Source organism: Solanum dulcamara, chromosome 5 (assembly GCF_947179165.1).
Source record: "Solanum dulcamara chromosome 5, daSolDulc1.2, whole genome shotgun sequence".
Taxonomy (NCBI): Eukaryota; Viridiplantae; Streptophyta; class Magnoliopsida; order Solanales; family Solanaceae; genus Solanum; species Solanum dulcamara.
In genome coordinates this window covers 2,113,074-2,135,110 of record NC_077241.1, presented here as the reverse complement: position 1 = coordinate 2,135,110, position 22,037 = coordinate 2,113,074, and the positions used below count along the sequence as shown (strand labels likewise).

Sequence of the window (22,037 nt, the reverse complement as noted above, 5' to 3'; positions counted from 1 at the left end):
GTGATAATTTAAATATAAATTTTTTAAAAAAAATTAGATGTCTTTTTGACTTTTACTATAAAGAAAATTCATTGTTATAGACAGGTGTGTATATAGATCGATTTGGTTTGATTTTTCATTAAAAATAACCAAATCAATTATATCGATTTATTAAACTTATAAATCAAATCAAACCAACCTAAAGTTGATTTTTTCGGCTTCAGTTTAGTCGATTTTTTTACAATTATGTCGTGATTGAAAAAGAAATCAAATTGAAGATGTTGTTTTCTTGATTGTGTGATTTAATACCACACTTGAAGTTCTTAACTGAAAGTTATTCCGTTGATCGTATAATTATATTGCTGAATGATATCTCAAAGACACTAAAACAAATAAAATAAGATATACAATGGCATCTTCAAGACATTATCTTTGAAAAATATATCAAAAACTCACAAAAAGACATAAATATGTCAATTTTTAGTCATATTACAAACCCAAATATGAAATAATATATGTAAACCTTGAAAGTTATAAACCAATTTAAAAAATACTTATAAAGCATATTATAATAAATATTTTTATGTATAAAAAATAAAATATTATATGTATTATGTCGGTTTGGTTGGGATTTGATTTGACTTTTTTTTCTATTAATACCAAATCAAACCAGCAATGATCGGTTTATTTTTTCAACGTCAAACCAAACCACAAGTTAGTTTTTTTTTTATCAATTTAACTTGATTCGTCGGTTCGGTTTGACTTGTCATCCATAATTACAAGCACACTCATGTTTTCTATGTAGATCAATTACATCTCTTTTCTTTTTTTCTTTTTTTTATATCTCTTTTCTATTAAGGTTGGTTGTTTAAAATGGACCTTTAATTTTGTATAACACTGACATTTGGTGATATAGACATCACATCATCACTCACCCATATTAGTGTCGTGTCTTTCTTTTGATAAAATTGATTTTCCATCAAAGTCAAGTGATCAAGAAGAAAATAACATAATAAAAAGAGGTGATAAGATAAACGACTTTCATACCTCAACTTGATTTGTTGAGTGCATCCCCTTTTTAATTGTAACTATAAATATACTATACCTTTATTATGTAACTATAAATTATCATTCATCTAATGAGTATATAAATTCACTTTTAAGAAGTGTCTATTTCGAATAATTAAGTTTGATGAATTCTCTATTTTTTTTTAAATGAAAAATAGAAATGAGAAAAAAATTGTTTCTTTCTTGAAGAACTCACATGAAAGTATTGCTGGCTTAATATATACTTTGGCACATGATTGAATAATTTGGAATCTTGTTCTAAGTATTTCTATAATTAATTTTTTATAATATTTAATCAAAGATGTTCTTATCTGTCTTGTTCATATCCCATTAAATTGAAAGTGTTGTATTTGTAAAACTTTGGCATTAACAAAATAGATAATTTTCTATTATTAGGACGTTTATTTATGGATATTCTTTTTAAATAAAAATATAAACATTTTTCAAAAAAAAATATAATAATCAATTTTGGTCATTTTCTCTTTCAATAGCCAGTCAGTAACAGTCAACGATTGACAGGTTGGACAAGTGAGACCACGTCGACAGGGATATGTTAACCAATAAGAAATCGCCATGTCATCAGCTGCCACGTAAACAGCAAAATAACATAATTAATAAAACTATAAAAATAAGTATCAATTGACCAAAATACCACTACTGCTTATTGATATAGCCATTGACTTTAAAACCCAAACCAAATGAAAATTAAAGGGTATTTATGGAATAATAATATTATATTTTATAACCTTATTAATATCATATTTTATTACTATGATCCAATCGAACCAAAAATATTTATATTTATACAAAACCAAAAAAAGAGAAAAAGAAAAAAAGAAAATCCTAATCGGAAAATTGATCTTCCGGCGATCTGAAAATTCTGAAATTTGTTCGATCTATGGCTGCTCCATTTTTCTCGACGCCGTTTCAACCTTTTGTTTATCAGGTATTCGTAAGTTTTTTTGTGTTAATTTGGAATTTTTTTCTCAATTCATTGTATTTTTTTTCGAAGATGTATCCAGGATTTTATGTTATTGAGTGTTGATGTCACTGAACCGATTAATTTTTTTTGGTGATAACAGTATGAAATTCATAAATTTGAAAAAAAAAAGTTAATCAATTTGTTTAACCCCAATGGCATTGCTCAGTGGTCAATGAACTAGGTTGAGTACCGTGAGTTGTCAGGTTCGAATCCTAGCAGAGACAAAAAAACTAGGTGATTTGTTCTTATCTGTATCCTGTAGAATTAGTGGAGGTGCGTGCAAAATCAATTTGTATATAGTTGGAGTTGGGTGTTGAGTTTTTTTTCCCCCTCTTTTGTGCTTACTTATCAAATTGTTTCAGCTCGAGTGTGTAAAATTTGTTGGGGAGCCGGATGGGGTAGGGGAGGGAATCAAGAATTGACAATGTGCATAATAATGTTAGCATTTGCTTTTTAGTTGGGAAAAGGGTTAAAAGAATGGAACTTTACAGCTTGGGAAGTCACATTATGGGGAGAAGTTATGAACTTGTTGTTTTGAAGAGTTTTAGGGAAATGCTAATATTTGTTGAATGTATTAGAATGGACAAAGAGGATTTGTGATGCTTAATCGATTGATTGATATGTTAAAGGGTGTCCTGAAAGAATCCCATTTTACTTGCAATGCTAGTTGTCTCACCGTACGATCCGTCCCTAGTTAAAGTTCTGAATCATCATTGGGAAGTGAAAGTTATTAACTCCTGAGCTATAGGTTCTGCTAGTTGGTTACAAGTTTAGTAGCTTAATTTTTGACATTGGAATTTGCGGAGAGGGAAAGATTTGATGCTAAAAATGGGCAATGAAGTGAAACAGCAGTGGCTGAGAGGGTAGGAAAGACTAAGTGACTAGTTAAGTATATTCATGCTTATGAAACTGAATCCCGTGGAAACAAGATCAAACACATAAATCATCTACCAAAGGATATGCTATTCTGCCGCTGTCCAGTTACTTGTAAATATTGAATGTCCATCATAGAAAATTTGAAAACTAGGTGTAATATGATATGTGTGCTTGGTTTTGTCGCTCACAGTAAAAATAGGAGATGTAAATACTCTAGAAGGAAAAATTGTAACTCAGTTTGCATTAAATAAGTTGTTAGAAGTCCCACACCGATAGTGGGATGGGTAATTGATCACCTTATATGGTTTTGGGAAATCCTCCCTCATGAGCTAGCTTTTTGGGGTGAGTCCGATCAATTTCCATTTTTTATCATGGTATCAGAGCAAGTCTCATCTCAACTTTTTGTTCAAATAGCGAATGCACTTGCGGTTAAGACAGGTCCGCCCTTCTAGCCTCGAGTAGTGGACAGTGTATCATTGATAGTGGTGCTATTGATCACTACTCTGGTAGGCCATGTACCAGGGCGAAAGGGATTACTTCAAAATAGTTACTATGCTTCTATCGGGAAATAAGTGAGAAGCGGAAGGTGGGTTGTGAAGGCAATTAAGCGGGGACAAGGAGGTTCAAAAAGGCTAATGACTTACGCAGAACAAATTGAAGAAGAGAAGCTTAGAGAGAGATCAAGGGGGTTCAAAAAGGCTAGAGTGGATGGTGGAGAGTTTAACCCTCAAAGGTCCGGTTATGGTAACCATGGCAAAGGCCAAGGTTTGTGGGACAAAGTTCCACCAATACTCCTCCAAGGTTCAACAAAGACAAGGGTGGTAAACCAATGGTTCCAAGAGAGAATGTTGCTGCTCAAACCTTCACCGCTTGCAAGAAGTGTGGAAGGACTTTCAAAGGGAAATGCTTAGCCAGCTCCAATGCATGCTTTAAGTGTGGCAAGCTGGGCCACCATGCTAAGGATTGTAGAGATGGTGGCGGTAGGCCTCAAGGCCAATTTGTTCATGGTCAACAACCCTAAGGAGGTGTCCAACGCACCAACCGCTTTTACGCCTTGCATGGGAGACGAGAGGTTGAGGAGCACCCAATGTCATTACCGGTATGTTAAAGGTCTTTGCTTTTGATGTGTATACACTATTAGATTTGGGTGCAAATTTATCGTTTATTACTCCATTCCTTGTTAATAGGTTTGATGTGTCACCCGAAATGTTATTAGAGCCCTATTTGGTTTCTACCCCCGCGGGTGAATCGGTTATTGCTAGAGAGGTCTATAGCTATCTTGCATAAAGTTATTTCGTGTGATCTCATTGAGCTTGAAATGGTAGACTTCAATGTCATGCTTAGGATGGATTGGTTACATGCATCTTATGCTTCTATAGATTGTAGGGTTCGTCGAGTCAAGTTCAAATTTCCAAATGAGTCTGTTATTGAATGGAAGGGTCGTGATTTAGTGGTGAAGAGTAAGTTCATTTGTTATCTTAAGGCTCGAAAAAGGATTTCTAAAGATTGTATTTACCACATTGTGAGGGTTAGGGATGTCGCCGCTGAAAGTCCTCCTCTTGAATCGGTTCCCATAGTCAATGAGTTCCCCGATGTCTTTCTCGATGACCTTCCTAGTGTCCCTCCCGAAAGGAAAGTTGATTTTGGTATCGATCTCATCCCTGATACCCAACCTATCTCTATTCCTCCTTACCGAATGGCCCCGACAAAATTGAAAGAATTGAAGGAACAATTAAAGGACTTGTTAGAAAGGGATTCATAAGACCAAGTATTTCGCCATGGGGTGCTCCCGTGTTATTTGTGAGAAAGAAGGATTGGGTCGCTTCGAATGTGCATAGACTACCGACAATTAAATAAGTTGACCATTAAGAACAAGTACCCACTTCCTAAAATAGATGACTTGTTTGATCAATTGCAAGAGGCAAGTCACTTCTCCAAGATCGACCTTCGGTCCGGCTATCACCAACTATAGGTGAGGGAGTGTGACATTCCCAAAACGGCCTTCCGAACAAGGAATGGCCACTTTGAGTTTGTGGTGATGAGTTTTGGGTTGATGAATGCACCGACGATATTCATGGACTTGATGAATAGGGCGTTTAGGAAGAACACAAGAATCACTTGGGAGTTGTGCTTCAAACGTTGAAGGATAGGCAATTGTTTGCAAAATTTAGTAAGTGTGAATTTTGGTTGAAGGAGGTGACATTTCTTGGTCACGTAGTGTCCGGTGATGGGGTCAAAGTTGATCCTAAGAAAATAGAGGCAGTCAAGAATTGGCCTAGACCGTTGTCTCCTTCAGACATTAGGAGCTTCTTGGGTCTAGCCGGGTACTATAGAAGGTTCGTCGAAGGTTTTTCTTCCATCTCATCTCCTATGACAAAATTGACCCAAAAAAAAGCCAAATTCATATGGACGGATGAGTGTGAGAAGAGTTTTCAGACCTTGAAAGATCGACTTACCTCTGCTTCTATTTCGACGCTTCTTGAAGGATTAGAAGGGTTTGTAGTTTATTGTGATGCTTCAAAGATTGGTTTAGGTTGTGTCTTAATGCAAAACGGCAAGTTCATAGCCTATACTTCTAGACAATTAAAGGTGCATAAGCGTAACTACCCTACCCATGACCTTGAATTAACGGTCGTTGTTTTTGCTCTGAAGATTTGGAGGCACTACCTCTATGGGGTGCATGTGGATGTGTATACTGATCATAAAAGTCTTCAATATGTGTTCACCCAAAAGGACCTTAATCTAAGGCAAAAGAGGTGGCTAGAACTCCTTAAGGACTATGACATGAGTGTGCACTATCATCCGAGTAAAACCAATGTGGTTGCCGATGCACTTAGTAGAGTGTGGCCATGTGGATGAAGGGAAGAGGGAGTTGGTCAAAGATGTTCACCGGTTGGCTAGATTAAGGGTGAAGTTGTGTGGTACTGATGATGGTGGTATGGTTGTTCAAAATAGGTTCGAATCCTCTTTGGTGGTAGATGTTAAATCAAAGAAAGATCTTGACCCGACGTTTATCGAGTTAAAGAAGTTGGTAAAGGAAAAGAAGATAGAGGTCTTTTCCCAAGGGAGATGGGGTGCTATACTACCAAGGTCGGCTATATGTTCCGGATGTTGATGGCCTAAGGAGTTTGATCTTGATGGAGGCTCATAATTCTACATACTCCATTCATCCAGGTTCGACAAAAATGTACCGAGACCTAAAAGAGTTCTATTGGTGGGGTGGCATGACGAAGGACATAGCAAGGTTTGTGTCCGGATGTCCAAATTGCCAAAAAGTGAAGGCTGAACATCAAAGGCCGGGTGGCCTAGCCCAAGACATCAAAGGCATTTCTTCTATTATGATTGAGGGTGAGCTAGGGACTTGTCTTAATCATAGTAAGGGACTTGTCTTAATCTAGCTCACCCTTAATCATAATAGAAGAAATGCCATAGTAAAAGATCTCAATATATCATAAGCTAGAAATATAAAGGAGTATTGTTCCCGGAACATGGGAACTCACCAAAAGTAGTCTTCAAACGAAATCTCAACTAGCCACCCTTAATCATAATAGAAGTTCCTTACTATGATTAAGACAAGTCCCTAGCTCACCCTCAATCATAATAGAAGAAATGCCTTTGATGTCTTGGGCTAGGCCACCCGGCCTTTGATGTTCGGCCTTCACCTGTTGGCAATTTGGACATCCGAACACGAACCTTGCTATGTCCTTCTTTATGCCACCCCACCAATAGAACTCTTTTAAGTCTCAGTACATTTTTGTCGAACCTGGATGAATGGAGTATGTAGAATTATGAGCCTCCATCAAGATCAAACTCCTTAGGCCATCAACATCCGGAACATATAGCCGACCTTGGTAGTATAGCACCCCATCTCCCTTAGGAAAAGACCTCTATCTTCTTTTCCTTTACCAACTTCTTTAACTCGATAAACGTCGGGTCAAGATCTTCCTTTGATTTAACATCTACCACCAAAGAGGATTCGGATCTATTTTGAACAACCATACCACCATCATTAGTACCACACAACTTCACTCTTAATCTAGCCAACCGGTGAACATCTTTGACCAACTCCCTCTTCCCTTCATCCACATGGCCACACTCTACTAAGTGCATCGGCAACCACATTGGTTTTACTCGGATGATAGTGCACACTCATGTCATAGTCCTTAAGGAGTTCTAGCCACCTCTTTTGCCTTAGATTAAGGTCCTTTTTGGGTGAACACATATTGAAGACTTTTATGATCAGTATACACATCCACATGCACCCCATAGAGGTAGTGCCTCCAAATCTTCAGAGCAAAAACAACGACCGTTAATTCAAGGTCATGGGTAGGGTAGTTACGCTTATGCACCTTTAATTGTCTAGAAGTATAGGCTATGAACTTGCCGTTTTGCATTAAGACACAACCTAAACCAATCTTTGAAGCATCACAATAAACTACAAACCCTTCTAATCCTTCAAGAAGCGTCGAAATAGAAGCAGAGGTAAGTCGATCTTTCAAGGTCTGAAAACTCTTCTCACACTCATCCGTCCATATGAATTTGGCTTTTTTTTGGGTCAATTTTGTCATAGGAGATGAGATGGAAGAAAAACCTTCGACGAACCTTCTATAGTACCCGGCTAGACCCAAGAAGCTCCTAATGTCTGAAGGAGACAACGGTCTAGGCCAATTCTTGACTGCCTCTATTTTCTTAGGATCAACTTTGACCCCATCACCGGACATTATGTGACCAAGAAATGTCACCTCCTTCAACCAAAATTCACACTTACTAAATTTTGCAAACAATTGCCTATCCTTCAATGTTTGAAGCACAACTCCCAAGTGATTCTTGTGTTCTTCTTCACCCCGAGAGTAAATCAAAATATCATCAATGAAGACCACCACAAAAGTATCAAGGTAAGGTTTGAATACCCTATTCATTAAGTCCATGAATATCGCCGGTGCATTCGTCAACCCAAAACTCATCACCACAAACTCAAAGTGGCCATTCCTTGTTCAGAAGGCCATTTTGGGAATGTCACACTCCCTCACCCGTAGTTGGTGATAGCCGGACCGAAGGCCGATCTTGGAGAAATGACTTGCCCCTTGCAATTAATCAAACAAGTCATCTATTCTAGGAAGTGGGTACTTGTTCTTAATGGTCATCTTATTTAATTGTCGGTAGTCTATGCACATTCGAAGCGACCCAATCCTTCTTTCTCACAAATAACATGGGAGCAGCGAAATACTTGGTCTTATGAACCCCTTTTCTAACAAGTCTTTTAATTGTTCCTTCAACTCTTTCAATTCTGTCGGAGCCATTCGGTAAGGAGGAATAGAGATAGGTTGGGTATCGGGGAGGAGATCGATACCAAAATCAACTTCCCTTTCGGGAGGGACACTAAGAAGGTCATCAGGGAAACTCATTGACTATGGGAACCGATTCAAGAGGAGGACTTTCAGCGTCGACATCCCTAACCCTCACAATGTGGTAAATACAACCTCTAGAAATCATTTTTCGGGCCTTAAGATAACAAATGAACTTATCCTTCACCACCAATCACGACCCTCCCATTCAATAACGGACTCATTTGGAACTTGACTCGACGAACCCTACAATCTATAGAAGCATAAGATGCATGTAACCAATCCATCCTAAGAATGACATTGAAGTCTACCATGTCAAGCTCAATGAGATCACACGAAATAACTTTATGCAAGATAGACATGGGACAACCCCTGTAGACCTCTCTAGCAATAACCGATTCACCCGCGGGGTAGAAACCAAATAGGGCTCTAATAACATTTCGGGTGACACATCAAACCTATTAGCAAGGAATGGAGTAATAAACGATAAATTTGCACCCAAATCTAATAATACACATCAAAAGCAAAGACCTTTAACATACCGGTAATGACATTGGGTGCTCCTCAACCTCTCGTCTCTCATGCAAGGCGTAAAAGCGGTTGGTGCGTTGGACACCTCCTTAGGGTTGTTGACCATGAGCAAATTGGCCTTGAGGCCTTCCGCCACCATCTCTACAATCCTTAGCATGGTGGCCCAGCTTGCCACACTTAAAGCATGCATTGGAGCTGGCTAAGCATTCCCCTTTGTGAGTCCTTCCACACTTCTTGCAAGCGGAGAAGGTTTGAGCAGCAACATTCTCTCTTGGAACCATTGGTTTACCACCTTTGTCTTTGTTGAACCTTGGAGGAGTATTGGTGGAACTTTGTCCCACAAACCTTGGCCTTTGCCATGGTTACCATAACCGGACCTTTGAGGGTTAAACTCTCCACCATCCACTCTAGCATTTTTGAACCCCCTTGATCTCTCTCTCAACTTCTCTTCTTCAATTTGTTCTGCGTAAGTCATTAGCCGAGAGATGTATATCTCCTTGATCGACATGGCCGTGTTGCACTCCTTGGAATCCAAGCGTGAGACACCGAATATAAACTTGCTCATCCTAGCTCTTGGGTCGGAGACCATGAATAGAGCATACTTTGACAACTTAGGGAATTTGAGAGCATACTCCCTTGACGGAGGTTGATGAGATCTTGGATTTTGGCCTCCCTTAGCTCCAATGGGAAGAAGCGGTCTAGGAAGGCACCTTTGAACTCTTCCCATCCTATTGGCCCCATTTCCTCATCTTTCTCAACAACCCATTGTTCGTACCACACTCGAGCCACTCCTTTGAGTTGATAGGCCACTAGCTCGGCCTTCTCACTCTGTGGCACACCCATGATAGCCACAATCCGGTACACCTCATCAATGAACTCCATAGGGTCCTCATCTAATTTAGAACCATCGAACTCGGGCGAATTCATCATTTGGAAATCCCGAATCTTAGAGGCCGGATTTGGCAGTTGGAGATGAGGAACACCGTGATGCCCTTGGTTGGCTATGACTTGAGTCAACAACGTAATGATATTGCGAAACTCGGCATGGGTTATCCCTTCCTCATGATGTGGGGCATTGGGAACCGGAAGAGCTTGGTCCTCATCGTCAACCCTTGCTCTTGGAGTTGCTCTTCCACGAGTCATTATCTAGAGAACACGAAATGGGTCATTAGTTAAAGGAAAGCTTAGGACACTCTAAGGCACGACATGAATTTGAAAGAAGTAAAAACTTTCCTAAACGCCTCATAGTCTCCTATTCATAATTGTGGCACGCTTCACAACCATGAACAAGACCCTATTTGACGTGGTATGTTGGACTCCAAGGATCATTCAAAACCTCGAGCTCTGATACCAAGTATGTCACGACCCAAGCCTAGGGCCTAGACGAGACATGACGAATGAGGAACCCGAAAGTACCTCAAACAAGCCTTTTAGCATTTTTTTAGCCTTTCATAGGTAATGACGATAAATGAACAAGCGGAAATCATAATAGTAAATATTCAACTTACATATGTCCAACAATACCTCTAACTTTTAGATTTAACGGGGCTAAGACAAGTTCCTAGCTCATCCTTAATCATAATAGAAGAAATGCTATAGTAAAAAATCTCAATATATCATAAGCTAGAAATATAAAGGAGTATTGTTCCCGGAACATGGAAACTCACCAAAAGTAGTTTTCAAATGAAATCTCAACTAGCCACGTGAAGGAGAACGAGGAGGAGCACCGGTCCCTACATGGTGATATCATGTAGGCAAAAGAGTATGCGTTAATACTTTGAATGTACTAAGTATGTAAGGATGCATGAACATTGAGGAAACGTTAAAACATTTATGTAATATGGAACATAATGTAATGCATGAATAATAAATCATATAGATATCCTTTAAAACATTCAATTTGTGGGAAAATGACCATAACCGACATTTAAGACTATGCGAGCTATTACATGGAATCCAACATAACCCCCTACGTTGACCGGGGAGACTACTTGCCAGGTAGAACTCCGTCAACTTCATTCATTTTTTTAACTTTAACTTTAAGGGCTTTCATGGATCCATTAGCCTAAGCCTACAAGGGCTCCTATGTTGGCACATAGTTAATGAGACAAGGGGTTTCTAGTAGGATTCCCTTACCGAATCCCACCTCAATGCCCCATTCGGTGCTAAGTCAATCCCATGGAATACTTTAATACTTCAAAATAGTCATAGTATATAGCTTGAGAATTCAAAACATCACATTCGTTAGAATAGCTCATTAAAAGCTGTAGTGATTCAAATATGCAAGAATTGTCCTTATAGCATAAAGAATCCATCATTCATAGCATTTTATCATTCTTTTATTTCATAAGACTCCCTTTTGATCATGGACAATGTTTTCATAAACATTTATTTGGAGTCAAAGCTTTCAAATCAAACTTCATTGAAAATATAGTAAAACTAGGCGGGTTCAAATCACTTCAACTTTCAAACATGAATGTAAATGAAATTATGCATAAATACTTTGAAATCCATCAATTAAAATCATGCTTTAAACAACCCACCATGAATTTCAAGAATCTTTAAAGAGTTACAACAACAACAACAACAACAATCCAGTAAAATCCCACAACGTGGGGTTTGGTGAGGGTAGAGTGTACGTAGACCTTACTCCTATCAAGGTAGGACGACTGTTTTCTAGAGACCCTCGGCTCAAAAAAAGCATAAAAAGATGTCAGATAAGGCTAAGAAATTAAAAGCGATATGGGACAAACAAAAAACAAATAAGAAAGCGTCACAGATAAAATAGAGTAATCAAAGTATAGAAACAACAACAACCAGTGAAATCCACAACGTAGAGTCTGGGGAGGGTAGAGTGTACGCAGACCTTACTCCTACCAAGGTAGGACGGCTGTTTCCTGGAATCAAAGTATAGAAAGTAATAAATAATAACAGAAATAACACAAATCAAATCACACAAAGTTGTAATGCGCCTATGAATAAGAATCTTTAAAGAGTTAAATAGAGAAATTACTTGCAAACCATCAATTCATACATAAGAAGTCATGTTGTATCAAAATAGACCAATAATCATTAGTTTAACCATGATTCATGCTATTAAGTAAAAATAAGAATTACCCATAAGAAAATATTACTTGAAATCAAGAGACTTAATTGAAAGAGTTTTGGGGCTACATGGGTGGAAGAACCCATTGATAAACACCTACATAACTTAGAGTAAAGTTTAAAGAAAATAAACATAATTTATCATATAATCAAAATAATTTAGGCATGAGAGTGGAAGGAATACTCTCATTGAAGCCTTACATACCTGGAATCTGAAGCGTTACTTAGAATCGAAGGACTTAATGAATATACTTGAATCCTAGCTTTTTCTCCTTGTCGGAGCGTTTTTTGTACTATTCGGAGTATATCAATCACCGAAATAGTATTTCTACACTACTAAGAACTAAAACTATATTTTGAGAGTGAGAAAGGAAGTGTACAGAGAGAAGAGTTGCTTGAGAAAGCTTGATGAACAAAATGATGAATTAAGGTGGGTATTTATAGGTGTGAAAGAGGGACCAAACAATAATTAAAATAATTATAAAGAAAAATCTAAAAATTTAATGGGAGATTGTGATGTCATGGGTGATGTCAAATAGATGACTATTGATGTCATGAGTGATGTCAAATGTATCTAGATCTTTCCATGGTTGGTGAGATGAACTTTCTTTTAACGGAATACCTTTTTTCGGAGCTACGTTTGAACAAGATAACTTCCTTATTAGGATTTGGTGTCTCACATGAATTGTTGCCATAGAAGTCTACTTTCATGTCGTTCAAGAATTAACCGATTTGGAGCATCCTACAGTGAGATATGATTTTTCTTCTACAAACACTCCATTTCGTCACAACACCCTGTCTCACAATAATTAATTTATTTGACCTACTTAACCTCCGAAACTTAAAATATGGTCTTCACAAAAGTTGTTGATAATGATGTTGGGGTTATTCAGAAATTTGAATCACCTAATTTGGACCATCCTACGAAAAGTTATGCCCATAATACAAAAGCTGTATCATTTTCATCGAGATTTGGAACATCATATACAACGTTTTTAGGGGATGTTACACAGTGAATCATTGATAGCGGTGTTATTGATCACTACTCTGGTAAGCCATGTACCCGGGCGAAAGGGATTACTTCAAAATAGCTACTATGCTTCTATCGGGAAATAAGTGAGAAGCGGAAGGTGGGTTGTGAAGGCAATTAAGCGGGGACAAAGTCACCAATCCCATTGGAAAGAGTTGTCCCAACCTTTCTTTGTGTCCAGCCGCATTCATTATGGATTCGCCCGATGTTGGACTCCCATATTTTATTTGTCCACACTCCAGTTAACTCTGTCTAGATGTGCGGGAGAGTGTTAGAAGTCCCACATCGATAGTGGAATGGGTAATTGGTCACCTTATATGGTCTTGGGAAATCCTCCCCTATGAGCTAGCTTTAGGGGATAAGCCAGCTCCAATGTCCATTTCTTATCGTGGTAGCAATGCAAAACCCATCCAAATTCTTATTTCCGATGTTGGACTCGCATATTAAATTGCACACGCATCAGATGTCCAACGCTGGGTGTGAGGGTGTGTGAAGAGTCCGGCTTGAGCAATCCTCACCTCTTGAGTTAGCTTTTGAGGTTGAGGTAGGCCCAAGATCCATTACATAAGTAATGTACCAATTCGCCCTTCCTCTATCTACACAAAGCTATATCCTGACCATTGCATTGTGTTTGTGTTGTAGAGTCCGCAAGATGCTGTAACACCTTTCCAAATTCTGGGTGGTGAAGCTCAGATCGTTCAGGTAACCTCACACGTAGTTTCTCTTCTCTAAAAGAGGGAAAAAATTTCAGTCGATCTGATTATATTTCTCTCTCTTTTCTGCATATATGTTTCAGATTATGTTGAAGCCACAAGAAAGAATTATTGCAAAACCTGGTATGTTGCTAATCATATTCTTTATGTATTCTGCTTTTGCATCCTCTGGATGCCTATATTAATGAAATTACGTTACCTGATCAAAGCAAAATATTCTTTATAAGGGAGGCCTCTTGCCTCAATTCTCAAGGGTGTACAAGTGTGTGTGAATTACGTAGAAATTGTTGACACATAGTTGCTAACTACTTTTTCTTGGAATAGTCTGAATTTGAAAGATTACAATACACAGTTTCCACACCTTATGCAACAGAAGACTAGTATTGCATGACACGAAAAAATTTGGTCTAATATGTGTCACATAAGGAATATGCTTGCTTCTAGAAGGTTGTCGTATTGAACCACTCACCCCTAACGAATGATAAAGTGTCTGTTTATTGTGTCAATGCCTTGTATCTACTCCTCATAGTAGTTAGGTCATCCCCCACTAATGCTTGCCGTATTTACTGATTTTCTTCAATGCTTAACAATTGGCCAGGTGTATATAGCTGGGTTTTTTCCTTTTTGGCCTTCCTTTTCTTTCCTTTGCCTTTTGGTGGTGAGAGTGGGGGAGAGGTTTTTTTTGTTTTGTTTTTTTGCATCAGAAAAATGTTTAAGTTGCCATTTTATACATAGAGCACTGTACTTGTCAGGTCATATACTTATGCTCAAGGATATTTTGTATAACTTAATCAAAATATCCACAAATCATTTTTTGAATTTGCTATTTACTACTCATTCTTAACTCATTAAGGGAATCTTCGAATGCTTTGCAGGGTCCATGTGCTATATGTCTGGATCCATCCAGATGGAAAATGTCTATGCCACTGAAAACGAAGCAGGGGTCTGGCAATGGCTTTTTGGAAAGAATACTACAAGCATAGTTCTTCACAATACAGGTACAACTGATGGATTTGTCGGAATTGCTGCTCCTTCTCTGGCAAGAATCCTCCCGGTTCGTTCACATTTAAACTATAGTTTCATCTTGTTTGGTTATGCAATCTTCTATAGTTAGTATGTGCATGCTTGTGTGTGTACAATCCGGAAAGTGGGGATGAAATCTTCTTTGTTCTTGCTGTGGGGCATAGCACACAATTGTTTGTATAGATGATAATGTTTACATATACTATCACTAGATTAATTGTGGTTTGTTTTTTCTAATACATTGTTTCCCTACAGCTTGATTTAGCAAAGTTCGGAAGTGAAATCTTATGCCAGGTAAAGATAATTCTTTATCTTTACTTCCCTTTTGCAAATAGGTTCTCTTCCTTGAAAGCATCCCTCCTGTTTGTTTACGTGCTCACCGGTTAAGTATGCTTTCTATCTTGACATATGACTTCAAGATATTATTTTGTAGCCAGATGCATTCCTCTGCTCCATTAATGACGTCAAAGTCAGCAATACCATTGACCAAAGGCCACGTAACCTAGTCGCAAGTGCAGAGGTGAGATGACAGAATTATCTAGACTTAAATATTTGGGCATGATTTCAGCCTTACTTGTTAATTGCTACAAACAGGTTGAGTCTTTGACTGATATGCTTGTAATATTTCCAGGGATTCTTAAGGCAGAAGATATCGGGCCAAGGGCTTGCCTTTGTAGTTGGGGGTGGTTCTGGTATGATTTTGAAGCTCTCTTCACTAATAAAGTTTGCGTTTTATGGAAATATATTAAAGATGACTTGCCAAGAACAGATGGTGGCTATTCACTTTCAGTTTCTGTCTTATATGTGTTTGTTTGAGCCAGCATCCTGCCGTTTGAGAGAGAAAAGGGAGAAAATGTGGAGGGTCCAATACCCTGTAGAATTATCTTACACCATTCAATGAGATTTTATATTTATCTATATATGTGATACCAATAAGCTGGGAATATGTTTTAGTCATATTAGCATGTTTACTTTAGGTCCTATGCTTTTAGGAGTCTTTTTGCCACGCCCCAAATCCACGTGGCAAGCACCCGGAACTTTACTCGGCCCGTGCAAACCAACCCATCTAATATTCCCTACTTATGCACCAGATTCATGAGTGCAGAAGCTTTTTGGAAAAACCGAGTATTGAAAACCATGCATGAATACAACCGTTAAATCAACCACATTTCATTTGAAATGAAATATTCAAAGTAATAAATTATCATGCATGCATTCCATATGAACAATCATAATTACAACCCGAAAGAACTTCTACCATCTATGGAACCTCTATGAAAAGGGTTAAGCAAGTCAACCAAGACAGACCCCGGTGACTCAAAGAATATCACAGTCTAAGCTCCATGAGAAGTAAATGGAGTCTCACCAAAAGTATCCTATTGGAAGAGGTGGAGTTTTCCTAACCACATGGCTCAGGATGTTACACACATAATCCTGAAATCGTTGAATGGCCAAAAGGCCTAAGCTCCACATGCCTAGTATATCTCATACAACTATTTCCCCAAGAAGTGAGACAAGATTCAAAGAAATCAAGAGATTTGCACATACATTGATATAAGAAAGAAACATTTATATCAATTCTCAATTTAAACAGTGAAATAAATATCAAAGTAAAATACATCTCAAAATCCTCATTTCTTAGCATTAAAGCTTAATAATAATCACGTGAGATTTTATCATTTACCATGAGTGCTATACCAACACCAACATAAATAGAAACGACAACACTAGGTGATCAACCTAGTCATAAGTATTTGACCTACTTGTCTGGGCGGCTTCCCGTAGTGCTGTACAAGTCAACTTAACATCATTACATCGACCAATGATCATTTGCCCTCTCAATAGGGGACTTTATCCCACAAACCTTGGCCTAGCCTTGGAATGTGTACCCTACACCGGCACGTGGAGTTCCATGGCAACGAATATTAACATTCGAATTGGTGGTCTCCACTAGTAACTCCCAAAACATTTGACATTTCCAAAATAAATTTGTAACCTCAAAGAGATCTATGTTATCAAATCACAGTGTTCGTAACCAATCCAACCATTTGAAAAAATCAAATTAAAATCCTTTCTCAATTCATGTTAAAGCAATCAACAAATAAGGATCATTCTTTAAAGATTCACCAAGTGATATTTCAATATGCAAACTTTTCAAACACACACTTCACTTTTCATAAAAATAGTGACAATAGCACTTGAGCTATTTCAATGCAACGAATGGTGCAATCTCAACCCGATCGCCCCCACAAGCTAGGATTACATTAAACCACTTTCAGAAATCAATTCAACAATATGAATTTTGGGATAAGCTTCAACATACCTCGAATCGCTTTCCAAATCTTACCCCAAAAGATCCAATGATGCCAACGATTCCCAATCTACATATATGAACTCACATATATCAATGGCGCATCATGACAACACCAAGTCAACTAAGTGTTCAACGCTTAGGCCCGACATCTCAAGTCTAATAAAAATCCATATACTCACCATAGAAGTCGATTCTTGAATTTTAACTCTAAATCTCTCATGGCATACTCAATAATACAATATTCAACAATTGAAATGCTGTCAAGATTAGAAGGAATAACATTTAACTAATTTTCATCCAATCGACACTATTCATAATCTTCTTCGCTTAACCCAATCATGGTGAAAAATCATACACTCTAGGTCATACTCAATCCTTGAAATACTTGATGTTTCTAACTAAAGAACACATCAATAATACCCAAATCAACAATAAAATGGAGCAAGAGATCAAGAATTTACCTTGTTGAAGAAACCCCAGCTCTTCCCTTTCTTGTGTTCTTGTCTTCTTGAGCAATTTTCTTGTTGAATCTAAAATTCAATGATGATTTGGTGTTATGGCTAGCATTTAATACTTAAATTCCATCTGTAAGTGCACAAAGAAACTCACGGTAAAATGGGTATTTAATACCATTGTCGGCTTCCTCCGAAAACTCCCAAAGAGTAAATGAATTTTAGTCCACTTTTCTCTCCCTGATTACTATTTATGGACTCAGCAGCAAAAATTAATGCTTGTGTTTCATACAACAAAAACAGACTTATCCAGAAATGATCTTCGCCTCAGTGCGATATCTGGGCGACGCCCAGCTTTCGGTGTCAACGTGCAGGCGATGTTTCCAATTCTCTATATTCCTTAGTTCACTAATTGTCTATCTTTACTTACTGCCACGTACAAGAAACATTGATTTCAAATTCTTTTCACTTTGCATTTCATTTTGTCAATCATTACTAATTAATGATCCCAAACAACTTAACAACATGGATTCTTTCAATTAATCCCAATACTTATATCGTGGAGTTGTAATTTATTCCAAGCTATATCAATTTTAAATACAAGCATTCTCATGACTTGTTATACTCGTGCAGGTCCTGCGTGACCCGAGTTTGATTAAATTGCATCCTTAAACTTGAAATTAACCCAAATTAATTATAGAAATTCAGGGGGATTCACACTTTTAGCCCTATCAAAGATTTTTACGCCCACAAAAAATATATGAAACTTCTAGTATTATTATTTTATTTTTAAAATGTTGGCCCGAGTTAATTTAAATGGAGAAACATGGTAAGTGTGGATTCATATAGCCGACCCGACTTGTTTGTCATTGAGGCATAGTTGCCAGTATTGTTTTAACTATTGGTCATACCACACAAATGTGATTCTATTTTGAAAAATCCTTTCTTGCCTTCTTGTGATTCAGAAACGTGATGTGTCTTCACTGAGCTAGAACTGGATTCTTGGGGAAATCAGATGGTTAAATAGAAGAATTCTTGGACTATTTTCTTATTTTGAGTTATATAAGATTAAGAAGTCTTAAAATGTCATAAATTCTATTTTCTGATTCCTTTCTTTGGACAAAAATGTGTTTTTTTGTTCATCAGTTGTACAGAAAAATCTTGAGGTGGGTGAGATACTCGCTGTTGATGTGCCAAGTATCGTTGCATTATCATCAACTGTCAATGTTCAAGTGAAATACAATGGACCCATGAGAAGGGTGGTATTTGGGGTATGTTTTCACACGCCTTCTCCATTTGATTTCTCCCCTTCATTCATCCTATCTGTTTCTTGCTGACAATATTCGCTAATTAATGAATCTGTATTTGTAGTTAAATACAGATGAGTCTCCTTACTTTCTTTTTGGTGCTGCATGGCTTCAATTAGTGACGTAGAAGCTATGCTTGACTTCTTTAGCACATTTAAAATATGTAACTGTTGCTACCTGTACATATTTCTCAGCATTTTCTTAATGCTAGCAATCTATAATACTATCTTTTACTGATCAAAAGAATTTTTTTATCAATTAATGTTTCAAAAACATTATTCTAGCTGTTTCTTGCTGGATAATATTCATCAATTAATGTTTTAAGAATACCATTAAATGTGAATGTAATACCTATGCTTGCAGCAATCTGTTGGGTTTTCATGTTTATTACTTGTTTTGCAACTTCTTCGTTCATAATAGAAGTAGTATTCAACTTGAAAAAGCCAGTTGGACCATGAGAAATCAGGGGTCAATCTCTTTAGAGGCAAAATAAATTAGATGATAATTTAACATGTCTAAGACTTGATGAACAGAGTTACTCGACACCTGTATTGGTGGAGAGGTTAGTCGAGATGTGTGCAAGTTATCCCCAACGCTATTGTTATCACCTAAAAACAAAAGGAAATTAAAGCCAGATATCATCTCTACCGGCCAAAAGCAACATTTGAACCCACGAACCCTGATTGGTATAAAGTATAAACTTTAGCTGAGCTTTCTCTACTGCAGGATTAATCTCTTCCTAGGTGTGGCTGCCGGAGATTGAGGAGCATTCGACATGCATTTTTATTCTTAGAAATATAAGAAAGAAAGAAAGAAAGAAAGAAAGAAAGAGAAGGATGAAGAAAAGAATCTAGTTTCAAAATTTTATTTTTGTGTTACTAAAGCATGAAACTCATAGAGCCTATCCTTGCTTGTGTTTGATTATCCTTTTCTAGGACACGTTCTGATACAACGAGATGAGAACACCAACATGACCAAAGTGTGACCAAAGAAACAAAAGAGCATAGATCTTTTTCCTTTATAAAAGATCAGATTGCCCTGCAAGTTTCTTGCATTTCCTTCCATTAGTATGTCTGAGTTCGAAACCTTTTTTATCTGGTTCCGGTAAAATTACTTGAGCTCTCTTTTTTACTAATAGTTGAACTAATCTGACTTGAGAATGTTGATTATCTATGAAAATATATGTTTTGCCTTCTGCTTCAAGGAACTAATCGGTCTTGCATCTGCTGTTGTCATCTTGTGATTTAGTTTCTGAGGCAAATGGTCGTCCTAACTATATCTGTACTGTTGCAGAATGATAATCTGGTGACAGCTGTCCTAACGGGGCCTGGTATTGTGTTTATTCAAAGCATGCCTTTTCATCGGCTTTCACAACGCATTGCTAGGTATTTCTCCTAGCAGATAAAAACTTGTTAAATTACCAAGCTGCTATCTGCCAACCAAATTGACAATGTCACTGTTTCACTGTTGCAGGGCGGTAACATCTCCAAACATGAGGGACAATCCCAAGTTCTTCATTCAGATAGCAATTTTCTTCTTTCTAGCTTATGTTGTTGTTGTGTCGTCATTGATCTTGACAGATATTTGAGGTCATTTCCATCTTCACAAAATTCTGTAGATTGTTCATCATGACCTCTAGCCCTTTTTGGATCGACATGCAACTTGAATGTTAATTATAGATATATAGTAACAGTAAGCAGGCTCTGCAGGATTATAGAGTTATGACTGTTTCTCAATGGTGGCATAGTTTGGTATAGAAACTGTAAAAGCAATGGAAAGTGCATGCTTATATAATGTATTCGAAACTTCCAATCGTAGCTGGAATGGCTTTTCTGGTATGAAAACCGCATAAATTTGTCTTTGTCGAGTTCCATATGCTGTGGCTAATTTCTGTTGCTAATGATGTTTTTCCGATGTGCCTAGCTTGCTTATACCTGAACAGGGGATGGAATATTTATTTTTGGGACTGTTCCTATTATGGTGTGTGGGTGGGTTGGGGGTAGATACAAAAATTGCCTATACCAATTTGGGGGAAGTGCACAGATACCCGATTTTGTTGCTGGTATTTCTACCCGAAGTTTAGGCACATATGGTTGAAATTCAGTTATTTTTATCTGAATTTCAATCACATACGACTGAGTTTCAACTCAGCCATACGAAACTTTAGACATTTTATCTCAAATCCGTTATATTTGAAGTTGTCCCGAGGTTGGTAGATGTGCAAAAGAAAATTTAAAAACGAGTAGAGATCAAATAACGGTGTCCAAAGAAGCTCTTCTTGGGGAATTTTAGTTTTCACCAAACAACAATAATATACCCAGTGAAATTCCACAAAGTGGGTTTGAAGAGGGTAGAGTGTACGCAGACCTTACCACTACCTCATAGAGGTAGAGATGCTGTTTTCAAAAGACCCTCAACTCAAGTGAATCAAACTCATGAAAAAGGAAGAAAACAATGAAGAAAGCGTAAGAGAGAGAACAACAACAACAAATAAAATGATAAACAAAATGCAATAAGCAACATATGGCAATATTTATAAAGGCACGACCTATGACCCGCACTATACCTCTACACGGTAAGACAACACTCTACCCTTACTAGCCTTCTATCCTAATAAGCGACCTCCACTTCTTCCTATCTAGAGTCATGTCATCGGTGATATGAGACGAATCAACTTGCTCCAATACTTCTTCGGCCTACCCCTACCCCGCCGCGTACCCCCTACATCCAACCTCTCACACCTCCTCACTGGTGTGTCGGCGTACCTCCTTTGTACATACCCAAACCATTTCAGTCTCGCTTCCCTTATCTTGTCCGCCACCGGAGCCACTCCTACCTTCTCCCGAATAACCTCATTCCTAATCTTATCACTCTTATCATACCCACACATCCATCTCAACATCCTCATTTTTGCGACATGCATCTTCTGAATATGAGAGTTCTTGACTGGCCAACACTCCACCCCATACAACAAGGACGGTCTAACCACCATTCGGAAGAACTTACCTTTAAGTTTAGGTGGTACCTTCTTGTCACACAAGACTCCAGAGGCAAGCCTCAATTTCATCCAAGCAGCCCCAATGCAATATGTGACATCATTGTCGATGTCCCCACTACTCTGGATGACTGACCCGAGATATTTAAATTTTTTTCTCTTAGGAATAGTCTGTGAGGCAAGCCTAACTTCTACGATCGGATCAGCCAACGCCACACTGGATTTACACTCCAAATATTCTGTTTTGGTCCTTCTCAATCTAAACCCTTTGGACTCCAGAGTTTGTCTCCACACCTCCAACCTATCATTAAGTCTAT

General features: G+C 37.8%; 1 protein-coding gene across 1 annotated transcript; it reads left to right on the top strand.

Moving 5' to 3' along the window:
- Positions 1-1,839: 1,839 nt before the first annotated feature.
- LOC129888727 (uncharacterized) lies at positions 1,840-20,596 on the top strand. The gene is made up of 10 exons (XM_055963710.1): positions 1,840-1,993; positions 13,559-13,618; positions 13,713-13,752; positions 14,505-14,683; positions 14,908-14,946; positions 15,086-15,172; positions 15,284-15,344; positions 18,565-18,689; positions 20,019-20,110; positions 20,199-20,596. Exons 1-10 carry the CDS (start codon positions 1,946-1,948, stop codon positions 20,311-20,313), a joined length of 846 nt encoding a protein of 281 aa, XP_055819685.1. The 5' UTR covers positions 1,840-1,945; the 3' UTR covers positions 20,314-20,596.
- The last annotated feature ends 1,441 nt before the right edge of the window (positions 20,597-22,037 follow it).